This window comes from Hyalella azteca, unplaced genomic scaffold (assembly GCF_000764305.2).
Source record: "Hyalella azteca isolate HAZT.00-mixed unplaced genomic scaffold, Hazt_2.0.2 contig16984, whole genome shotgun sequence".
NCBI lineage: Eukaryota > Metazoa > Arthropoda > Malacostraca > Amphipoda > Hyalellidae > Hyalella > Hyalella azteca.
The window spans coordinates 182499-204464 of record NW_025946787.1 but is presented as its reverse complement, the minus strand read 5'-3'; the positions used below and the strand labels follow the sequence as shown (position 1 = coordinate 204464).

Below are 21966 nucleotides of genomic sequence, written 5' to 3'. Positions count from 1 at the left end.
ATCTGCCCTGGAGTGGGGCTATCTGCCCTGGAGTGGGGCTATCTGCCCTGGAGTGGGGCTATCTGCCCTGGAGTGGGGCTATCTGCCCTGGAGTGGGGCTTTCTGCCCTGGAGTGGTGCTCTCCGCCCCGGTGTGGTCTTCACTTTGGTGGCCCCGTTCTGCAACCCTTCAGCCATTGAGAAATCTCGAATTTTTTTTTCAAGACACCCAATTCTGTACCTGGAAAGAAAATTCATTCAAATTCCTTGAACTGCTCTGACGTGGGGCCGCATCTTCAGAGGCTCCCATAAATTCCAATTAAAGAAAAATGACTCGAAGCGAAAATAATTCATGCTCAACGTGATAGAATAGAATAGAAGTGTCGGCATTGAAGAAGTAGGCCCATGGCCTACTTCACGATTCCTGTAGTTTCCGTGACTTGATTCCACAAGGGATCCGACCTTTTAAATCCGACCTTTCCATAATTGACGATTGATTCATAGCTGCTGGACTTTTTGCAAGGCGCTAGGTACGCACTGGTCTCATCCGGACCCATTAATACTGATACGTTGTCGTCTCCCTACTAGAAAATCTCTGATCCATTCGAGTACATTACCCTCAATTCCCAGAGATTTCAATTTACGCAACAGCCGCTCATGTGGGACACTGTCAAATGCCTTGGCAAAATCGACGTACACTGCATCTACTGGCTGCCTTTCGTTCAGCAGGCGGGTCTATTCATTCAGAGCAGACAAGAGGTTAGTGGTGCAGGATTTACTGGCAATAAAGCCATGTTGACAGTCTGATGGGAGATATATCAACAGTCAAATGATCGATCAATCGATCCCTCACGACAGATTCCATTACCTTGCAAACGACACTTGTCAAACTGACAGGGCGATAGTTGCCCGGGCAGCTTTCGTCGGATTTTTTGAACAATGGTGTCACTTGAGCAACTTTCCAGTCAGCCGGCAAGATCCCTTCGTTCAAAGTTTTTCGAAAAATGATGTCAAAGGGCCAGCTAGGACAGTGGCTAACTCTTTTGAGTAATCTGGGTTGGAAGCCGTTCGGTTCACATGACTTATTAGGATTTAGCGTGATCAGGCGCTTGAGAACCTCTTCTTGTATTTCAAAACTTATTGATTAAGAGCCGACTGGGCGCTCCTCAGTAGCTGGAACACTGTTCAAGTCCTCTTCAATGAATACGCTACTAAAAAACTGATTAAGAACGTTAGCCTTGCTCACATCAGAGGATATCTTTCGTTGATCTACTTTCAAATCAGAAATACCGTCCTTTATTTTGCACTTCGAGCTAGCGTACAAAAAGAAGACTTTCGGGTTCTTTTTTGCATTTTTGGCAACAGCTTTCTTTAGTTTGATTTCGAACTCTTGCGTATAGGTTATAATCAGCATCGCTACGAGTCGGTAAATAACGCTGGTAGGCTTCCTTCTTGGTTTGCAGCTTAGCTAGAACTATACTGTTCATTACTGAGTTTTTTGGCTCCACCAAGCTTAATTTTAGGTACGCACGCATCAACTGCACAGAGAGAAAATTTCGGACCCTTAAGCGTTTCAGTAGGTGATAAGTGTTTCGAGCTTCGACGCACTTAAATTTGTGCGGCTAGCGCCGCACGGCCATTGGTCAGTGCGCTCATAGGAGGAGGTTGTGTGGAGCCGCCGCTCATGAATGCCACGAATCTACACTGCATACGATCAATGGGCGCAACTCAATTTTGTTAATTGTTTCAACTAACTGCTGTTCTTTTGTCAATAGTAATGTTACCGAACGACGTCTATACCATTCAATCACGCAAGAAGTTGATCATAAAATCAAAGATTTATTCTGGTAGTGCCGCGCGCAAGACTAAGCAAACACTGCGACTCTAAGTGACTGCCGTCTCCGTGGCTCAGTGGGCTAAGGCATGGTCGCGCGCACTCGACTCATGCAGACATAACCGTGTCCTTGAGAAATGACCATGACTCGGCCACTTTCATGTCCTCAATACAGTTCGAAATATTCACTGCATTGACTGCTTCACGGAGTTCATCATAGTTGCCTTTCGCAAAATTCAAGCGCTCACGCTTCCGAGGCGTCTTTTCTGAACAGCACTTAATACTGAAAAACAATGATTGTTGACGGCTTTTGCCCAACGGAGCCTCGTGACGAAGCTCATCTAACATTGATTCATCACTAGTAAACAACAGGGCAGAGATTAACGAAACTTTGCTAAGTTCACGTAACTTTTCGTACTTACGTTCAAAAAGTTACGTATGGCGTAAGTCAGTCAAAATTTGGCATTAACAAAACTGTCTTACGCATGACTCATCTGAAAAGGTATTATCGAAACCATCCAACTAACTGACCAATCAGAGGCTTTGGATTTGCTGTTCCTAGCTCCTGTCGACTCAGTGCGCAGAGCGCGTGGATGGAAGGAGATTGTGTCGTGTCAGCGGCATCAGCGTAGACTAACTAGGGTGCATATGGAGAAATAAGTGTGACGTTATCCAAATAGCAATGCACTTGTTGTGATCATTCATCAAAATTTCTTGCAATCAGGGCAAAAAAATTGCACTATTCCCATTCAAAACTAGAAGACTTTTTAGAGAGACCTAGAATTTAGAAAATTTTGTGAGTTGGAGTTGTGACTGTCAGAGAAATAAAATGTATAAAAAAAATTTTTAAAGACCACGTTTTTCATGTGGACTCAAAAGTAGAAAATAATTTTTCGGCAGCTACTGATCTCTGTTTGCTATCATTCTCTTGGTCTAGCTTCCCGCGCAAATGTTTCGATAATAACACTCAGTAGAGTCACGTCTACTTAGCTGTACTTACGCTAAACGTTAGCGGCTACGTATACTTAGCATGTTTTGATAATCCGGCCCCTGGTCTAGAATATTGGGAGTCTCTTTACTCCTATAATGGGTTAGCTTGGTAACGTGCTGGATTAGGGAGGAGTCTCTCACAGACTCCATGAACAAGGATGCTAAGCGATAACCATCCCTTGGACTAGGAGAGGATCCTTCTGTCCAGTCTAGCTCTGGATGGTTAAAATCACCAGCGATCAACGTGTGTGACCTACGGAAAGTCATGCTCGGTCAAAGACTGTTTAGTACTTTATCGTTATCAGAGGAACTGTTTGATGATCTATACACGACGCTTATGAGGAGGCTATCTTTGCTTCGAGTGGAAGTTCGCACCACACTGATTCTCTAGGGCCACACTCTAGCTCTGCAGATAACTTAAATTGCTGGGCCCCAAAAGAGCTTTTAACTCGCAGAGCTACACCTCTACTGCACTGCTATTCATTCAAGTTATGAAAACAATCAAAACCTGGCAACTGAAATTCAACATGTACAATTTTCCCCCCGTGATTTTTAGGGAGTGTTTCTGTAATACCAATAATGGATATATACTCGTATGCGATCACAGTTAACAGTTTACTTTTTTTGTTCAAACAGAATCCGAGTTCGCGTAAGAACATTTAAAAACTTTTTGTGCAGTTTCACTGTGATGCATGCGTTTACTTCCTACATTATTTACAGGCCTGGATCTGTGGACATGATTTCTTACTTGTCTACCAGCTCCGCTGACTGACCATGTGCGACCGCGGTGTTGTCTTGACATCGTGAGAGTGGTTGACCTGAGTTTCCGTGCCTTTTCGCCTGATTCTCTCCTGTCATTTTTGTGCGAAAATTCGCTCTCTATATAGGGGTAGCATCCTTCTTAACAAATACTGAATTAAACTCTGGGAATTCACTTAGTTTTCTCGCAGCCTTAAGAACATGCCCGACCTGGGCTGTATCCTGCAGCTAGAGACACCAGCAGCGGTCTACACATGGTACCGTTTTTCGATCGCAGCCTCTTGCAAGCCGTTATATCCCACAAGGACGTTAAGTGCCTTGGCAGAACAGTCATTATTAAACGCAGTGTCATCAGTTGTCATTTACCTCCGAAGCAATGCTTTCGGGAACGCCAAACCAAACAAGGTTAAATTTTCTTCTCTCTCTATCCAGCAGCTCACGAGTGCTCTCGCTAGCGAAATCAGAGATGACCTCTTTGCGGCCTTTACCTTCTGTGTTGTCGCTCTTTTCTGTTTTGTGCAGATGAGCTTTCATTTCTACCAGCTCGTTTCGTAACGAGTGCAATTCGTTACGTAACAAGTTCAACTCTTTCTTGTGGTTCTCTTCCCTTTCAGCTCTCTTCCTCAATTCTTGCTTGTGAGTTTCTTCCATTTCGGCATTGAAGACTGAGAGCATAGAAGTGCACCTCACTTCCACCAACTTTTCGATTTTTGCAGCGACAAGCGCAGGTTGCTGGCAGTCCTGGCAATACCAGTGTACTGTCTCGATTCTGCGAATAACTGGGCAATCTGTCGCGCTCAGCTTCGCACAATTGTTGCAGATGATATACCCGCAACGATCACAGGCCACTGTAGCGTTATTGACGTTAAGCGAAACCAGCTTGCAAAATTGACAAATTTCCCCTCGCTCATTTTGTGATTTGATCTTCGCATTCGGTTCAACTGGACTAGACGCCTTTCCGGTTAATCTTTTTCCTCTCTGTCTAGCATCATGAAATGCAAGAGCTAAAAAACAAAAGTTAAAAACTGAGTCAAGTTGAGGAAAAATTTTACAAATTTCCAATGTCCTGTAAAACACTGTTACCGACGCGAGAGTAAGCAGCTTTCAGATTGCGGTGGGTTGGGGGTGTACAGGTGTTCAGAGTAGAAGTAGGCAGAGCTTGGACGAGAAACAAAGGCTGTGCTGTTCTCGTCCTGTTTGACACTGGTTTCCCTCACTCGCTTCCCTCACTGGCTCTACAGCCCGCGTTATTCAAGATAAAAACACTTTTACTATAGGCTGGCTTGTTCTTTCTATTAGTACTCTCTTTTACTGACTTCACTAAAATTCGGTCATTCACTGACACGGTCCATAAAAAATAGATGCGAAAAGAGCTGCGAAACGGCATAGTATAAGGTAAAAATTAGGGACCGCAAAAACGTGCGTCCGCTCTCGATCACGGCTGAAACTGAGATGAACTCGCAATCACGACGAACGATACAATTGCGAGGAACACATAACGCATACAAACCTAAATGGGAAGTTTCACGAAAAAATAAATTGCAATATAAAATTATAATTTTGAGGAACATAAAAGGCCATACATAGATTTTATCATTCCTGATCCCATTCGGCGGATGCTGACATATCAAGTTAATATACACAAAAATTCGTGTAATTTTCATGTTGGCAAGCCGAATTTTTTTCATTATCTTTACTTGTTCCATAGGAAAAGATTTTGGAAGTAATTCGCTATACAATTATTGTTTTTTCCAAGTAAGCTATCCGCGCGTCGTCCCAAAAGTTAAAACTCTAGGGTTTTTTCTAAGCAAATAAATCCGCGCGTTGTCCCAAAAACGCAACTCTGACCTCGCAGGTGGGAGTTGCGTAGAGCCAAGCGGTGAGGCTCGTGCAGCGCCTCGGCGTAGCGTTGGCTGAAGTGTTCCTCTTTGTGCAGACTTGCTACCGTCCGCACGTTGCTGATCGCCTCCATGGCAATCTGACAAAATAATATCATTATTAACCAGCCACAACACACATGCGACTTTCAACAATGATTAAATTTCCAATTCCAATTCCATTCTCAGCCACATTCCATTCCAATTTTTTCACCAGTCTAATTTTTTCTAATTTCTAAGCACTTACTTTGCCAGCGCTTTGCAGGACTTCCGACTCAGTGATGGACTGCCCAGATAGAATTCTACTTTCAAGATACACAGCCACAAGCACCACGGGGATGAACGGTACGCACACGAGACCAAGTCTCCAGTCGTAGTAGAGAGCGAGACCCAAGCTCAGGCCCAGGGTAGTGAGCGCTTGCATGATGGTTCCTAGGCGCGATCCAGTCGCCTGAACAAGACGCAAGTTTGCTCATTACGGGGAAACTATCGAAAATACGGCGAATTTGGGTGTAAGTCTACTAAAACTATCAGAAGCTCTGAAAAATATAAAAAAAACTGTACTGTTTGTATTTCTTCATTTTACCTTCGAACATGATTTTTTCTTTATATTAGAAACCAAAATAGTTAGGTTTGGGCATTAAAAACTAGGGAGTAAAACCCTAACCAAATGAAAAACCAAAGATATTCCTGCGGAAAAATCGGACTTCGGCAGTCTTGAGCTAGCATTATTTCATCTTAACGGTTACAACGCGATTGTAATGGTAAGCAGATGCGTGCTCAATAAAATAAATTAAACCTTTCGATTTCACTACATGTTTCTTCGCATCAACCCCCAACTCATGCAGCGTATTTTGAGGACACAAAAACCTAATTCAAAAAGATTCACAGTATAATATCCACTATTTTTATAATGAATGGGATTGAATGCAAGAATAATCATGTTTTTCTTGTGTACTCATGTATGAATAGAAAGAATAAAGAGTTCGCGAAGACACTGCCTCACCCCCTGCACTGCAGCGGCGTCGCTAGACAGACGCGAGCACAGCGCGCCCACCGAATTCTCATCCATGTCGAACCAGCCGAGCTCTTGGCTGAGCATCTGAGAGAAAGCTCGGCTACGCAGACGCATCGTCAAAATTTCTCCCGACAGAGCGAAGAAATACGCCTGCAAATTGAGATACAGTTTTCAGGGTTTTTATTTATTGTATAGAAATCACGAGCACTCCAGTCATCCATGGTTATTATTAATGCAAAATTTTATAATAAGCGAATTTTAGTTAAATCTAAATCGTAAAATTAACTGTTCAGAAGAAGTTCTTCCGAAGAAAGTGGTAGGAGACACACCTGCATGAAGGTAGAGATGGCAGCGACAATACCGATGCACAAGAACAACAGAGCGTAGAAGTTTGCTTCGGCGCGAGCCTCTGCAGGGTCAGCGATGGACAAAGTCTGAAGAAATCCACCACTTGTTATAAAACATTCCGTGACAGAGGAAATTATTTCTACTAAAATTATTTCTTTTATTATTCACTTATGGTTGAACTATGCAGAGATTCCAGTCAGATAAACCTCTAAATCACCTTTGCGGCAAACGAAAGAGATTTAGAAACCACTCCATTTTTCATTCCATATCCTGGTTCAAAATTCCACTCAATATAATATCAATATACTGTATGATAATGCATATGGTATCCAGTATACTCTAAAGATTTCTACACGTTGTACTCAAGAAGGAAGAGTCCTGACAGTTTCTGTTTAGCCATAATTCCCTAGTCTAGTTAAAAACTTCAGTCAGTAAATGGATTTCAGTCAATATATTTCTTATTATGATGCTGGTATCCTGGATAGTGGATACTTTACATGTCTACCAAAAAAAGTCTCTGATGTAGGGTTTAAAAATCAGATGTCCACCAAAAGTCTCCTATGTAAGGTTTAAAAAAATCGAAAAAAGTCTTTGCTCAGCCACTATGTGCCACGTACGCCGAGGACGTCGCCGAAAAGGACGGCGTAGAGCGGCGTGCAGCTGCCCATGATGACGGAGCCGACGACGCCCAGCGTGATCTGCGGCCACTCTGTCTTGTTCGCCTTCAGGATCTCGCGCATCGGGAGAGTCGGGGGCTTTTCTTTCTTCTGTTGCAGGATGGTATCACATCATCAACCAAACATTTTGATCCAAACATTTTGATCATCAACCAAACAAAAAATCATCTCATATTTGTAAAATAAATATTAGCAGTAAATGGGATCTACTAATTTTAATTAGGGAAATCCGAAGACTTCAACTCCCATTGATCTTGGTTAGTGCTCCTGAGTTAAATCCTTCAACAGAATTTCAAAATGTAATTTGCATCCTCGCTTCGTGTATAAAAAAAACTTTGATTACAACTGTCATTGATAAGAGATTTATTTCAAGATTTTTGATACTAATAATATACGTTTAAAAATTACTTTTTAAAGACAACACTTCCAAAGAATCCAGTGTCTCCAATCTTACAGATGTACAATGAATTTCTCATTTAATTTTCGACAATCAACAAAATTAATTTTTCAATTTTTTAATATATAAAATTTTTTAATATATAATTTTTTGTCAAAATTATTTATTTATAATTTTTGGTCAAAATTATTTATTTATAATTTTTGGTCAAAATTATTTATTCTGTTAATTGATTCATGCATGCATTACCTCTGACTTCACACAAGTGTGCAAAATTTCAGTTATAAGATTTGTAGCTGACAAAATTATTTTTTCAAATTTTTTAATATATAAAAAGTCAATTCATTTATTTTGACATTTGATTCATGCATTGTCCCCAACTTTGCACAAGTGTGCAAAATTTCAGATCGATAAGATAAGTAGAAGTGTATTAAATTTCGATTACAAGATTTGTAGCAGACAGACAAACAGACAAGAACTGAAGTTAAAGTGAAGTGTTGTAAAAACAAATAGAAAGGCCACAACAACTATGATAAACGATTTTTCCTTAACAAAGCTCACAGTTCTCGTCCGCTATAAATTTTCAATCGATACGTTACCCGATTTCCGTACTTAGACTTAAGTCTCTTTCGCGTAGAATTGGCTCTTCTTTGATTGTACTCGTATTATTCAAATTGTTGCTTATTCAAATATGTAATTGCGACCACTTACTTTTCCCTGGGGAAGAGGCAAACGAATGTACACAGAGCCCCGAGAACGACGCTGTGTCCCCTGCGACCTCACCGATACTGTCGAGGATCCCAGTTTCCTGAAATAAATCACGAGATTAAGAGAGCGATCTCGAGAACGTTGGCTATGGGATAAAATAGAGGATTGGAGTCCACAATCAACAATAGTGATTTTACGAACAAGCCACACTATAAATAAAAAACATCAATCGCCAAATGTCATGAAAATGTTTGGTTATCTGGCTGAAAAGTCATGCTACAAGCCAACATGGAGTGGCTAAACTGAAAATGAATGCATGGAATTATTAAATTTGATTCGAATATTTCACAAGCTATCGTAATATCTGTGGCCTACTTAGAAATGGAGCGCCGTGTGGGCGACATGGCTAGCGAGGCGGTGATGTCGCTGATATCGTCCAGAACGTCGCGGTCCAATTCCGTCGCTGTTTTATACTCCGACTGCTCGGTGAGATCTTCCTCGAGAGCGCCTGAACAAACGACAACTTTCAACGTTAGAAGCAAGGGCTTCGTCATAAGGAAATTATTTGTTTGATTTGTTCTTAGAGGAGCGCATAACTCGAGAGTAGAACCAATTTTGTAAACATAATGATGGAGAAATTTGATCGATCAAGGTGAAATAAAAAATCATACTCTTAAAACCTTAAGCTCCAAAAGTTAAAGCTGCTCTGTACGATGACAAGCGAAGATTCGATAAGAAAAGTAATCTTTTAATATTCACGTTATTTCGACGTTAAAATCCTTTAACATTTAAACGGAATAAAGAAAATTACGCAATTGTATTTTAAAAGTCGAACTTTTTCTTTCACTGGGAGCAAGCTGAGCAGTGACGAGTGAATGATAGAGGCCTCTTTTGGCCATGAGCTCGTCGTGGGTTCCCATCTCTTCAGCCCTGCCATCCTTGAGGGCCACGATGACGTCAGCAGACCTGATGGTCGTAAGGCGGTGGGCCACAATGATCGTCGTGCGGCCTTGGCGAGCCTGATGGATAAAAAGAAAATTGTCCTTAAAACAATCAAGACATTTTTCTGGTGCATCACTTGGAAAAACTCTACGGTTGACAGAAGTGGGACTACAGGATTAGGTGCCTGTAGTCGCTGGAGATGCGTAGGCCAAGCGTCAGGTCGCAGGCAAGATTAGATATGTTGGGATCAGCTGCCGGTAGGAATCTAAGCGAAATTAGGAGCTACCTCGTCCCCTGGGAGCAAATACAGGCAGCGATACCTTCGAAACTGGTAATTTCTGTTGTAAATTAATTATATGATAAAAGTTATTACCGCAAATACAATTCTGAATTTGCTGAACTGACATCGGTGAAAATTACTGAACCTAATTTTGAAATGGCCTAACAGACATTCGATGAAATTCTGGAATGCATCAATTAATGGAAAGTTTTACCGAAGACAAATTTCTGAGTTAGCTTAAAATTTATGCAGCCACTGCGCAGTTTGACCGTGATTGACATCCTGTGAATGACATCAACGTACCTTATCAAGAGCATTTTGAACAATAGATTCGCTCTGGTTGTCCAGCGCAGAAGTCGCTTCGTCCAACAGGAGAACTTTGGGCCGCTTGACCAGAGCTCGAGCGATGGCAAGGCGCTGCTTTTGTCCACCAGACATCTGGGCACCTCGGTCGCCCACTTGAGTCTGGTATTGCTGCACAAGAAACATTTGATTTATGAACCAAATAATCACTAAATGAATGAAAATTATTACATTAATTTTTTTATGGAGAGGTATTCAAATTTTGCTGGAGTATTGAGCAGCTAAAGGCTTTCTAAACTTGAAACACCGATAACTTACAATACTCCTCCAGCTGAAACATTAACGCTCATTTTCGAAAACGATGCTCAAGAGTATTGAAAATAAAGAATAACGTAAATGATCTTCTAAATCAGTGGTTCCCAAACTTTTTCAGGCTGGCGCCCCCTTTGGCTCCCTAGTGAACTTCTAGCGCCCCCCACAGACACATAAAAACATACGCTTCTTTCTTGAAATTTAGTACGCTGCAATTTTAATAGATAAATGTTAAACACAACTGTGTATTTCACAAATAGAACCCCATTTAGTGAACCAATATGTTTTTAAGCTGTTTTTACTGTTTCAGCACTAGAAACCTAGGACGTCTCGGGCAAATTCACGGCCGGACTCGTGGCCAGTCGCACGACCAATCTCCAAATTCAATTATCAAGTAATATCTCCCAATCGGTGATTTTTAGCTCGCGACAATTTTTCTATTTTGTTTTCGTTCGCGAGTTATACAAATATAGGGGGAACGACCGGCTTTTCTTCCGGCCGGATTAACCAAGAGCCGTATACGTATAGCCGTGTAACTCGCAAACGAAGGCAAAACGAAAAAATTGTAGCAAGCTAAACATCACCGTTGCTGAGGTTAGGTATTTAAATACTAAGTTTCGTTCAAATCCATTCAGTAGTTTTGGATTAATTTCATGATTACTGCGAATTTAAGCGCGTATTGCTATTTAAATCACGAATGAAGGTGAAATAGAAAAAAACTCGTGAACAAAGGCACAATCGAATAAATTTTTAAGAGCTAAAACTTAACGTTCGGTAGTTAGGTCGGTAAATTCAAAATTTCGTTCGAATCTGCTCAATAGTTTGGAAAATTTTTTTTGAGAACCCGGTACTGCTATGTGAATATCGGCCCGTATTGCCATATAACTATGGCAAAAACAAATGAAGGCAAAATTAATAAAAAATTCACCAGCTTAACATTACCGTTAGGTCCTAATGAATACGTGTACCAATTTTCATCAAGTTGAGTTCATTAGTTTGAGAGATATTATTTGAACATTGAATTGGAAATTGGCCGTGAGATCGGCCCCGAGTCCGGCCGTTAATTTGTCCGAGACATAAACCAGGAGAGGTTAAGAAAACAGATCTGGGTGAAAAAAACATCGCTGGGAGTCATGTGCTGCACGTGTTGTGTACAAATCATCAAACAAACGTTCGAACTTCTGACTTCGACTTCGGACTACCGCCCCCCTATCGCCCCCCAAACGCCCTCTTCTTCCCTACCGCCCCCCAAAATCTTTCCACCGCCCCTAGGGGGGCGATATCGCCCACTTTGGGAACCACTGTTCTAAATTCTTTACGTATTTCCTCTGGCAAAACTTTCTTTTTTAAGGAGATAGGCTAGTCGGAGGCTATACTTTTCTTTCATTCGTGTATCGATTCCAGCCGCACAGCTTGCTGTTCCTCATTCGTAACCTAACTAAAGCTTCAAAATCACAACATATTGAAGGGTCTCCATATAGTCTTTTCACAATATAAGTTTTCGTCCCGAACACGAAAAGTATCTGAACAGTATTACTGGCGGCAGAGTTGATTCTGCTTATTTAGGCAATCAAATTCAGTAGGGGCAAAATATTTCTTGATTAGCTGTGATTGACTTCACAAAAAGTCTTCTAGACAACATTGTATCAATCAAATTGCAATAAATTTCTTGGAGCTCTAGCAGAGGCACAATAGATTGCGTATTATCTTAATGCTCACTTGAACGAAATCAAAGACTGAAGTGAACATTTCAAACAGTTCAAATTCTCTAAATTCGTAAAACATGCTGTAGCTGCGCAATACTCCCGTCTATTGATGTCCAGGTTCACGCTGGTAACGAGTAGGATGCGCTGCATTCGTACTGGCTATTTTTAGGTGATCAGCGTTGGGAGTGACTGCGATCTCGTCGCGTGAATCTAGTGAAATTAATCAGTAATTTTATTTACATACATTGCTGAATCTCAGTTCTATGGTTATTATATCGCGGCCGCGGCGAACTACAAGATCTCTTTTAGTGGCGGGTGGACGGGGGCACCAGACTTACCTTCTCTCTTATGGTTACGAGAATTTCGAATGAGACACCTTGAATTTCCTAATTTACTTTAGAAATTAAAGAGCACAAACTTTATACGAGTGGAAACCCAAGTTTCATGTAGTTGAGGTGTTCTCGCTTGTCGAGAATACTGAATACACCAGGAGGCCAATTCTTCTACTGCGAAATTAGGCGATTATCTCTCTACTCGTAGTTGGTTCATGATCATGAGTTTTCGTGTTGCGGTTCAATGGTTTTTGACAAGGGGGATTAGGGTTAGTGTTTGCAGCAGATATTAACAGGTCTCATTGTTGAGGGCTTTACGTTTACCTAGAAATGATTCGCAATGTTTTTTGGAAGCTCCAAATAAAATTTTGTCCCCTGGATTCTAAAATGTTTTTATTATCACTATCGCGTCAAAAATTTACGGATAGCCTATATATGTTGGAAGCTCTCCCACAACAATGCTAAGTCAACATCCAGTGCGATAATACCTTAGGAAGTTTCATGACGAAATCATGAGCATTGGCCTGCTTGGCGGCAGCGACGACGTCCTCGAAGGAGATTCCGTCTCTGCCGTAGCGGATGTTCTCCTCGATGGTCGTGGCGAAGAGTACGGGCTCCTGGCCGACTACGCCGATCTGGTCACGCAGCCAGCCGATGTTCAGCGAGCGCACATCAACTGAGTCCAGAGTTACCTGAAGAAAGCGAGAACTTTCCTCTTGAGTGTTATGGTAGAACAAAAGGATTTTACATAGAACAGAACTATTATATAGAGAAAAAAAGCTATTTTGCGAATAAAAAAACAATTTTACCAAGAAAACAACTATTTTACCAAAAAGCTATTTTGCGAAGAACAGAGCTATTTTACAAAGAAAAGCTACTTTAAGAACTACTTTCAACTTAGTCGCAAGGAAATAATGAACCTTCTTTGTACAAAAAAGGAGGAAGTGCTGCAAACTTTAAAAATAAAAGCGTAGAATTTTTCATCTTAATTTTGCAATCTGGAGAGAACAATGAAGCGTCTCGCTCAATAACGTCTCAATTTTCTTGGTATGTCTTTATAGGTATAAATTTTACACAAGGTAAGAAGTGCTCGAACGTCGTGCCAAAAATAACAACATGACACATAACTCATCGGATTCGTGTTATCGCACCTCTCCTTGTCTGGGATCGTAGAAGCGCTGCAGCAGCTGAATGCACGTGGATTTCCCGCAGCCCGAGGAGCCCACGAGGGCGACGGTCTCGCCAGGCTGAATGCGCAGCGACAGGCCCTGTAGCACCGGCACGTCGCTCCGGGACGGGTACTCGAAGTGAACACGCCGGAATTCTGCGAAAAATTCAAATCCCAACTTGACATTTACGATCACTCATAATTCTCACATCTCCGTTACCATAATTTTACTTTGTACATACACTACCTTTGTTATGTATTTCCCAGTACAATTACATATATTAAACAATATTTCGGGGTATAACTCACCAATGTTTCCGTGAACCTCATTTGGTCTGAGGCCGTCTTCAGACATGGGGTCGATGGCAGAGGGGCGCTCGAGGATGTCATACACGTTGGCAGCAGCACCGCGGGCGATGTTGAAAGCTTCCACAAATGGGGCAACTTGACCCATGTTCAGTGCGCCAACGAGGACACTGAAGAAAACCTGCAACGGGAAACTAAACTTTATTCTCATCTAGCAATGTCACCAAGCTTGTGAAAAAAGTTGTCACAAGCAAATTGAGAATATCATGCGAAAGTAAAACAACGCTGCAGCACACCTGATATTCGATCTAAAGAAACAAGTTTATCAATAGGATACCTACCAAACAATCAATATTAATGACGAAATCTCACCACAATAAGTACGGCAGGATCGTAATCGCCGTCGTTGGGGTATCGGGAATCAAGGATGAGTCCTGTGCCATACCAGAAGGCGATGGAGTAGGACGCGTAAATGATGAGCCACACCAGACCCAGGCTGATGCCCGAGAACATGCCGCGTCTTACGCCAGCGTTGCGAGCGTGTACCAAGTTAGATTCGTACCTGCCAAGTTATATACAGTTTCTTAACACTTGCTCGGCATTCCAATGAGGGCGATTTCCTTAAACAATTGACATCTAAAGGGCTAAATTTACATTTATTCCTCCAAACGAATACCTAACAAATTTGGGACGCCTGTCGGAGACCACCACTGCCGTGCATCGAATGGACTATCATGATCCCTTGATTCCCTTCCCCCAAGAACGTAGCCTATAACACTTTTTGACTGTAACATTATCAGCCGCAAGCCACCAGACAGATCACATCCACTGAATTAGATCAATCAGCCCACAGGAAAGTAGCCTGACGTAGAATGGCCCAGCATCGTCTGCCAGTACGCGAAAAAATTTTACACCACCCGGACGGAGCGCGCCGGAGCCGTCCGTATTTGTCCCGTGTGTCGAATCAGCCTACGGTCGTACGGCCACGAGTCGTACGACGATAAATTTTGGGACAGAACTATGCTATCTGAAACCTAACCCCTAGATGCTGTCAGCTAAAAGTTACGTAATTTAGCGAAGCTGCGGAAGTCGTTCGTCGAAGGACGGTAGATTTTGGAACAGAACTATGCTTTCTGAAACCCAACCCCAATGTTGTGAGCTAAAAGTGACGGTCTGGTGGTGCACGGCAGGATGCATGCAGTTCCACTGGCGACCTGGGTTGGTTGAGCGCAGCCCGTTGTCCGCTAGTTACAGTTCGAGCTGAAGTCAGGGCATGAAGTAATGATTCGGTGCAACGTTTAGTGGTGGACAACCATTACACTCTGGGCTATTCGATTCTGAATATAGTGGCGTTAAGCTCCTAATATTTAAAGCAAGATGATGTCATGGGCTGGTTACTAACGGCAGAGTTAATGTGCGGCTGATTGGTGGTCATCCGGAAATATGCTAGGCGTTCCTTTCAGGGCTGATTGGTGCAGAAATCTAGTGGTGCATGGCTGCGTACCCAACAAATTTTATAACAATGAAGTTATATCCGTACCTGCCTCGTTTTAGCTTCTCAACCTTTGGTCACCGTTCACGTGAATGTAAATACAGCAATCTATTCACAATAATTATTGAAAGGTGAAATTTATATTCATTCATCGCAAATTAAAAAAAAATTTAGGACATGAAAAGTAAAATAGAACATAATCTCTGATCAAATTTAAATATGTAATAAACAGAAGTTTTTACCTTTTAACCTCTTTAGTTTCTCCACCAAAAGCTAGGACAGTCTTGATACCCGATAGAACTTCTTCAGCTATACTGCCAGCCTTGGCATACTCTGCCATCTCCTGAGTCGTGAGTGACGACTGGATCTGCATATCAATATAAAAACTGGAAACTATGAATAGAAAAATATATCTTGTTGAACTTTACGACTTTACGCATTTAAAGGCGAATTTACAATCGGTGTAGAATTTCTTGAAAATGTTCATGTAAATAAGCCATCCAACCATAGTTACTGCATCAATCAGCAGGCATAATCATTTTACGCTTCCGTGGATCTTATAGTTCTAAGCAACATTTAGCAAATCACGTAACGGTTTTACTTAGCAGTTTCACAGACAGAGCATGTGACAATAATAAAAAGTTTGTATTAGGTATACGACGTAAGCAATTTATCACTAACAAAATTTCCGTTGATGGCGATAATATTTTAGCAAAGGCACCTATTGAATATCCTAAAAAAAACGTAGATACAGTTTCTCTATACATAAGTAGTTAAGGACTAACCTTTGATATAAGCCCTGCGGTGATGGCTAGCAGAGGGAACACCGACATGATCACAAGGGTCAGCTCCCAGCCGTGCACGAAGGCAATAATCACATGCGCTATGAAATTCACAAAGAAGAACACAATCATGCCCACTTTCTCTCCCATGCCTTCCTGTAGCTTATTCAGATCTCTGTAAAATGAAGACAATTTTTCAGTATGATTTTTTCGTAAAATTAAATGCACAAAATGTTCATCTCAAAAATTTCATAACAAATTTCCATTTCAAAGAACACTGAATTAAAAAAATAAAAAGTTTGCCACAATTACCACCTAAACTTGGCTGGTGTTCTGGAAAGACACATTATTTATTCTAAAAGTCACAAATATGGGAAAAAATCAATAATGAGGACATTGATCATTATAATGAACACAATGCTCGCTATACACACTCAACTGACTCGGTATATAATGAACACAATGCTCGCTATACACACTCAACTGACTCGGTATATAATGAACACAATGCTCGCTATACTGACTCGGTAACTTTGGAAGCGAAGTCGTTCGTTTTGTGCGTGTCGAACCAGCCCATCTCTTGGCGCAGAGTGCACCGCAGAAACTGCGTTCGTATCCTGTGAACCTGCAATGAACAAGTTTTAATAGCGTTGGGATAACAGGCAAAATGCATAAGATTATTCATGTACGTAGTGGGTCAGTAAGCAGTCTGTTGATGATGTGCATCAGGTGCTGTGAAAATTAACCGGGTTGCAGGCTAATTTTCCGGTTAACAGTCGATAAATGCAATATATTTAGTACTCGATTATTGCAATAAATGTAGACACGCATACATGTGTGACGGGACGCATATTATGTGATATTTTTTTTTATTTTTAGGAGCACCGTTTTGGCCGCGTGTTATTTTAATGATGTTCTTTTGTTAGATTAGTAACTCAATATGATTGTATATATTTTTATGACTAGAATATGGAATCTCGTTACTGTGATATTATTTTGTATGACTAAGGATTGCGTAAACATATTTTTATTTCGTAACTGTAACAAGGAATCTCCTTTGCTCTGATATCTGTCTGTAGCGTTGCGTTGCAATCGTCTGCTGGGCGCCATGCGTCGTCTGCTAGCCCTGACAAGTTTATAGACTTATTTCTGCATGTTAATCGTAAAACATTACTTGACCTAAGATTTATTCGCTTTAATGTGCAATTATTTTGTCGAAGGACTTTATTCTTTTCCGATAATCGTAATGATTTGCTGTTGTCCGAGAGTCAGTGCTGTCAACCTACGATACTATCATTAAAGAAAAGACGGCTAGGCCGCGATCTTGCGTAAGGAAGCTAGACATCTTAGAGGTAGATGTTCTATAAGACGTCGATTATAACTTGTAGTCATGTTGTCAAATGTTTAAACTCTCCATTAATATGATTTTATTAGGTGATAATACTTCTCATTGTATTTGATAATGCTTGGTCAATGTTCATTTGCTAGTCTATTAACGAACTGGTATCGACTCACGCGCTTGCAAGTTAATTATCCTCGAGAGTTATTCTATCTCATGTCAACTTTCACTTATCATTATTTGACCAAAGGATTATATTATGATTCTATTTTATTGTGATATATTATATTATCTATTTTTTTCATATAGACGTTTTTATCAGCCTATTTCTTGTACATTGTAAACGGGGTGTTGAGGTAAGCTCATTTTAGCTGAGTTACCCCTCGCGGGAAAGTTGTGTGTGCTCAGTGTTACTGGGTTGGGGTACACACGTTTCGACTCTAATTCAAGTAGCCAGATCTGGACTTCCATGAATAAACTCCACCGTGATTAAAGAGATAACTCTTAATGAGTTCCTCTATAGGAGTAATATATTTATCAGCGTTCTGGTAAAGCTTCTGCGGTACCGTTCACGCCTCTCGTGCCGTGGGAGTTACCGATTACACCTTCCGCGCTCGAGAGTAATCGGAACTTTGCAGTGCATTAGGGCTACAACCACTAGTCGCTGCGGCTGGTCGTCGGCATCTCGGTGCGGTTAGTTCCCGTACCACTTGCTGTCCGTTTTTGTGATTTGGCAGTGTATTAGGGCTAGAACCCCTAGTCTCTGCGGCTGGTCGTTGGCATCTTGGTGCAGCTAGTTCCCGTACCATTGGCTGTCCGTTTTGTGATTCGCTGCGGTGCATTAGGACCAGAATCCCTAGTCTCTGCGGATGGTCGTTGGCATATTTGTGCGGCTAGTTTCCGTACCATTTGCTGTCCATCTTTGTTATTCTTGCGGTGCATTGGGGCTAGAACCCCTAGTCTCTGCGGCTGGTTTTTGGCATCTCGGTGCGACTAGTTCCCGTACCATTTGCTATCCATTTTCTTACTCAACTGTGTATTAGGGCTTATACTGTGTGGTTTTTCGGCTGTTTGTACTCCTGAAGTGTCAAGCCTTTTCCACTGAACTTTTGGACTAAGACGAACAATAAATTGTGCGCCTCGTATGAAGAACCTTGTAATTCGCCTGAAGATTACCAGTATACTACGAAAAGTTCCTTGTGCTCATTTCTCCTCTCTCCAACGCAAGGGAATTTAGAGCCGGACCAAAGAGCGGCTCTTTAGCCCTTGTGTTTAGAATCAGCCGAAAGTCTCCACCAAGTCGGCACGCTACCCGTAATTATTTCAACTTCGCGGCGGTGTTTCCGGTTACACATGCAATGAACGTGTTATAGTTCTGTAAACGTGGAACAACCACGCGACCTAACACGTATATACACGATGAAAAAATACACCTGTATGAAATAGTTCAGTATCGTATCGTTTGATTGTAAACTGGTCTAACCTGTCCTTCTGCGGCGTAGTTTAGACACGTGACGAAGATGTAACCCGTCACCAGCTGCACGCCGCCGATGATTGCATTGCCCGCACCGAAACGAATAACGTCGCTGAAGAAATCATCTGAGTACATGGCCTGGAACGTAGTATTCGCCCTGACGAAGTACATAATTATTTCTTTTTTAGCAGCAAGTAAAACTTTTCCTCGTCATAATTGTGAAAAATGTAAACAGCGTACGACCAACATCAATTCTTGCACAATCGCACAACAGTAACCACAACAATAATACAACAGTATATAAATTAGCTGTCCATGAGCTACTGTTCGACATTTGATGGTGTGGTCAAGTTGAATTTTTAGCGAACTACTTACTCCTCGACTGTCATGTTGAGTTCGTATGCGACGACGGTTAGGTTGAAGTCGCTGTAAACGAAGGCGTTGGTTATGTCACCGAAGAGGATGGTCATTGCGGGCATGCATAGCCCGGCCAACGATGCTGCTGCAAGCGCTAAGATGATCAACGCGCGCTCAGTGCAGGTGGAGTAGCGAAACTAGAAGAATCACCACACATTATGGATAAGTAAGATATTTCTAGAACAAATATTGTATAGTCTCAATTGGACAGTTCTTGTGTCAATTTAACATTGATATTTGAAACAGTGAATCCATGTTTCCACAGAAAACCTGAAACATTTCTCTCTGACATTTATTTCCTACCCTATTTGCACATTTTTAGCAACAGTACTTGTGGTATAATAAACTGACCAGCTGAAATACGCCCACTGGAGGCTTCATTTCTTCCTTTTCCTCCTCTTTATTTTCCGATTTCTCTTTCTCTTTCATCTTGAATGGTCGCCTGAAAAGAGACATATTTGTAGAAAAGTTACATATAACTTTCCAACGAAGTGATTTAGACTGCAACTATTTGCAAAATCTGAAGATGAGTAATCAATAATGGACGCGAATCGATCCCTCGCGACAGTAGCACAGTACCATCGAGTCAAGCTTTTTCATTGAAAACGTGTATTTGTATCATGTATACGCGCCGTCATGCAGCAACCTAATTCTTCCTACCGTGAATTGAGTGCCAGGTGGCCATTAGTGATAGCGAGTCAAAGCACATGCACGAAAGTGTACCAAAAAATACTGGAGTCGACAGTGTTGGAAGAAATTAGAACACAATCAGTTCGGAATGTTACCCACCGCACGGTGTTTAAGCACCTCTACACAGCGTAAAATAAGGATGATAGCCGATTTAACGAACCGAAAGAAGTTTCAGCTATTCCCAAAAATCTATTCTTCAGAAATTGTGTTTATTTTCAAGTATTTAGTCAGCCAGTAGAAATATGTAGAGGCTATTGGACTTCAAATCCTAGTAACAATTGTGTCCGGATATTACCGAAATACGAGCAGTACCTATTTCAAGTTTTGGAATCAAGGCACCGCTGGATGTTCGGATAAACTATTTAATGAAACTATAAATTTAAAGAATAATGTTATTCTGGCACAAGAAAAAAAACTCAAAACAACAGCTAAATGGGATTTGTATTATGAAACAGGTTTGAATTATAGGCATGTTTCTATTTCATCACTTTCGTTTAGAAATAATCATGAAGTTTCGAAAGACGATTTGAAGAAGACGTCTCCACATCTCGGGGATTATCTAACCGGAATAACGTTGAGTTATACAAGCGGAGAAAAGAAGGGTGGAAACTTCCACATACGCAAATGTTGGTTCATTTAAAACTTAAATAATTATGTAACCCTCAAACTCATTTGCTCATGTGGTAAAGAAAATGATGTGTGTATGAAAACTTGTGACCACATTAAAGCCTGATAAATTTGTAAAAATATCCTCACTAACTGCTGCAAGGAAGCCGCTAATTCAGGATTGTCATCAATTATTTTGAACAAAGTAGTACCGTCTCTCACCATTTTGGCGGCTTCTTGTCGGGATGGGCGCCGTCGGAGACAAAGACTGCGGTGTGGTCTGCCTTGTGTTCAGGGGAAATAGATTCCGAGGTGCCGTTTATACAAGGCTTTGGTTCCTTCGTTGTACAAGTAGTTAAACAATTACTTAATCACAGTAAAAAATGAGCTAATCAAAAACTAGAAGCGTTATCATTATTTAAATTATTCCCTCAGATAGATAATAATATGTACTATCTTGCATCAAACAAGACGAGACTTTCTAATCAAATAGTCCCATTACATAATTGTAGTTGTTAAATGTATTTACTACGCCATTTATTACACAAATTTAGAGGCGTACCATAAACTTCTAGCAACAACTGGCTCACCTCAGCAGATTCAAGCTCAATGTTGGCATTCCCAGTAAATCTTCTAGAAGCACGTGAGGTCTGAGGACTCTTGTTGTGGTAATTATTGTGAGGCGGGACAGAGCCCGAAATGTGCTCGTAGCGGATGGAGTTAGTCACCATCGCTGTAGCAATCTCTAAATAGGCTTCTTAGAATCAAATCACATCTAATACTTATTGGCTTTATCTGCAATGAACAGTTTTATGGAAAAGTTTTTGTTATTGCATCAAAAAAATGGATATAGCACCTTTGAACAAACAACACTGAGAGTCCAACAATTCTAAAGTAATTCTACAAAAAAAAATAATTTTTCATTCAACCCCCAAAAATTTAACACTTTCAAACGCGACCAAATTAAGGCAAAGTCAATAAGAATGTTCGGTACAATTAAAAAAGCAGTTAGAACTTTAATACCACTTAATCATATAACCAGAAAACAATGACTTGCCAACATCGCAGTTGACTTGCGGTTAAGGAGCCGAAGTTTACTACAATTTACGATATAATTTATGCTGCGATAACGATTTATGGACCCAAAAAATTTGGAGTTCATTAAGCTCTTGTAAGCCCTAGAAGCTGGTAAGAAAGAGGGCTTTGCTCTGAAATACGCAGGGACTGCAGG

At 41.1% G+C, this 21966-nt stretch overlaps 1 protein-coding gene across 1 annotated transcript in view; it reads right to left on the bottom strand.

Annotated features, from left to right (window-relative positions):
• The window catches only part of LOC108678559 (ATP-dependent translocase ABCB1), a 27187-nt gene extending 5657 nt beyond the window's left edge, over positions 1–21530 (bottom strand). The window contains exons 1-21 of the mRNA XM_018167012.2: positions 21326–21530; positions 20958–21073; positions 19791–19881; positions 19398–19576; positions 19032–19179; positions 16734–16834; positions 16213–16384; positions 15670–15794; positions 14308–14497; positions 13939–14116; positions 13613–13785; positions 12950–13153; positions 10112–10282; positions 9422–9605; positions 8962–9094; positions 8590–8686; positions 7422–7571; positions 6786–6890; positions 6445–6606; positions 5686–5889; positions 5410–5539 (exon numbers count right to left, since the gene is read on the bottom strand). Of these exons, the coding sequence (XP_018022501.1) occupies positions 5410–5539; positions 5686–5889; positions 6445–6606; positions 6786–6890; positions 7422–7571; positions 8590–8686; positions 8962–9094; positions 9422–9605; positions 10112–10282; positions 12950–13153; positions 13613–13785; positions 13939–14116; positions 14308–14497; positions 15670–15794; positions 16213–16384; positions 16734–16834; positions 19032–19179; positions 19398–19576; positions 19791–19881; positions 20958–21073; positions 21326–21466 (3154 nt within the window). The 5' untranslated portion in view covers positions 21467–21530. The remainder of the gene's footprint in view (positions 1–5409; positions 5540–5685; positions 5890–6444; positions 6607–6785; positions 6891–7421; positions 7572–8589; positions 8687–8961; positions 9095–9421; positions 9606–10111; positions 10283–12949; positions 13154–13612; positions 13786–13938; positions 14117–14307; positions 14498–15669; positions 15795–16212; positions 16385–16733; positions 16835–19031; positions 19180–19397; positions 19577–19790; positions 19882–20957; positions 21074–21325) is intronic.
• Between the last annotated feature and the right edge of the window lie 436 nt (positions 21531–21966).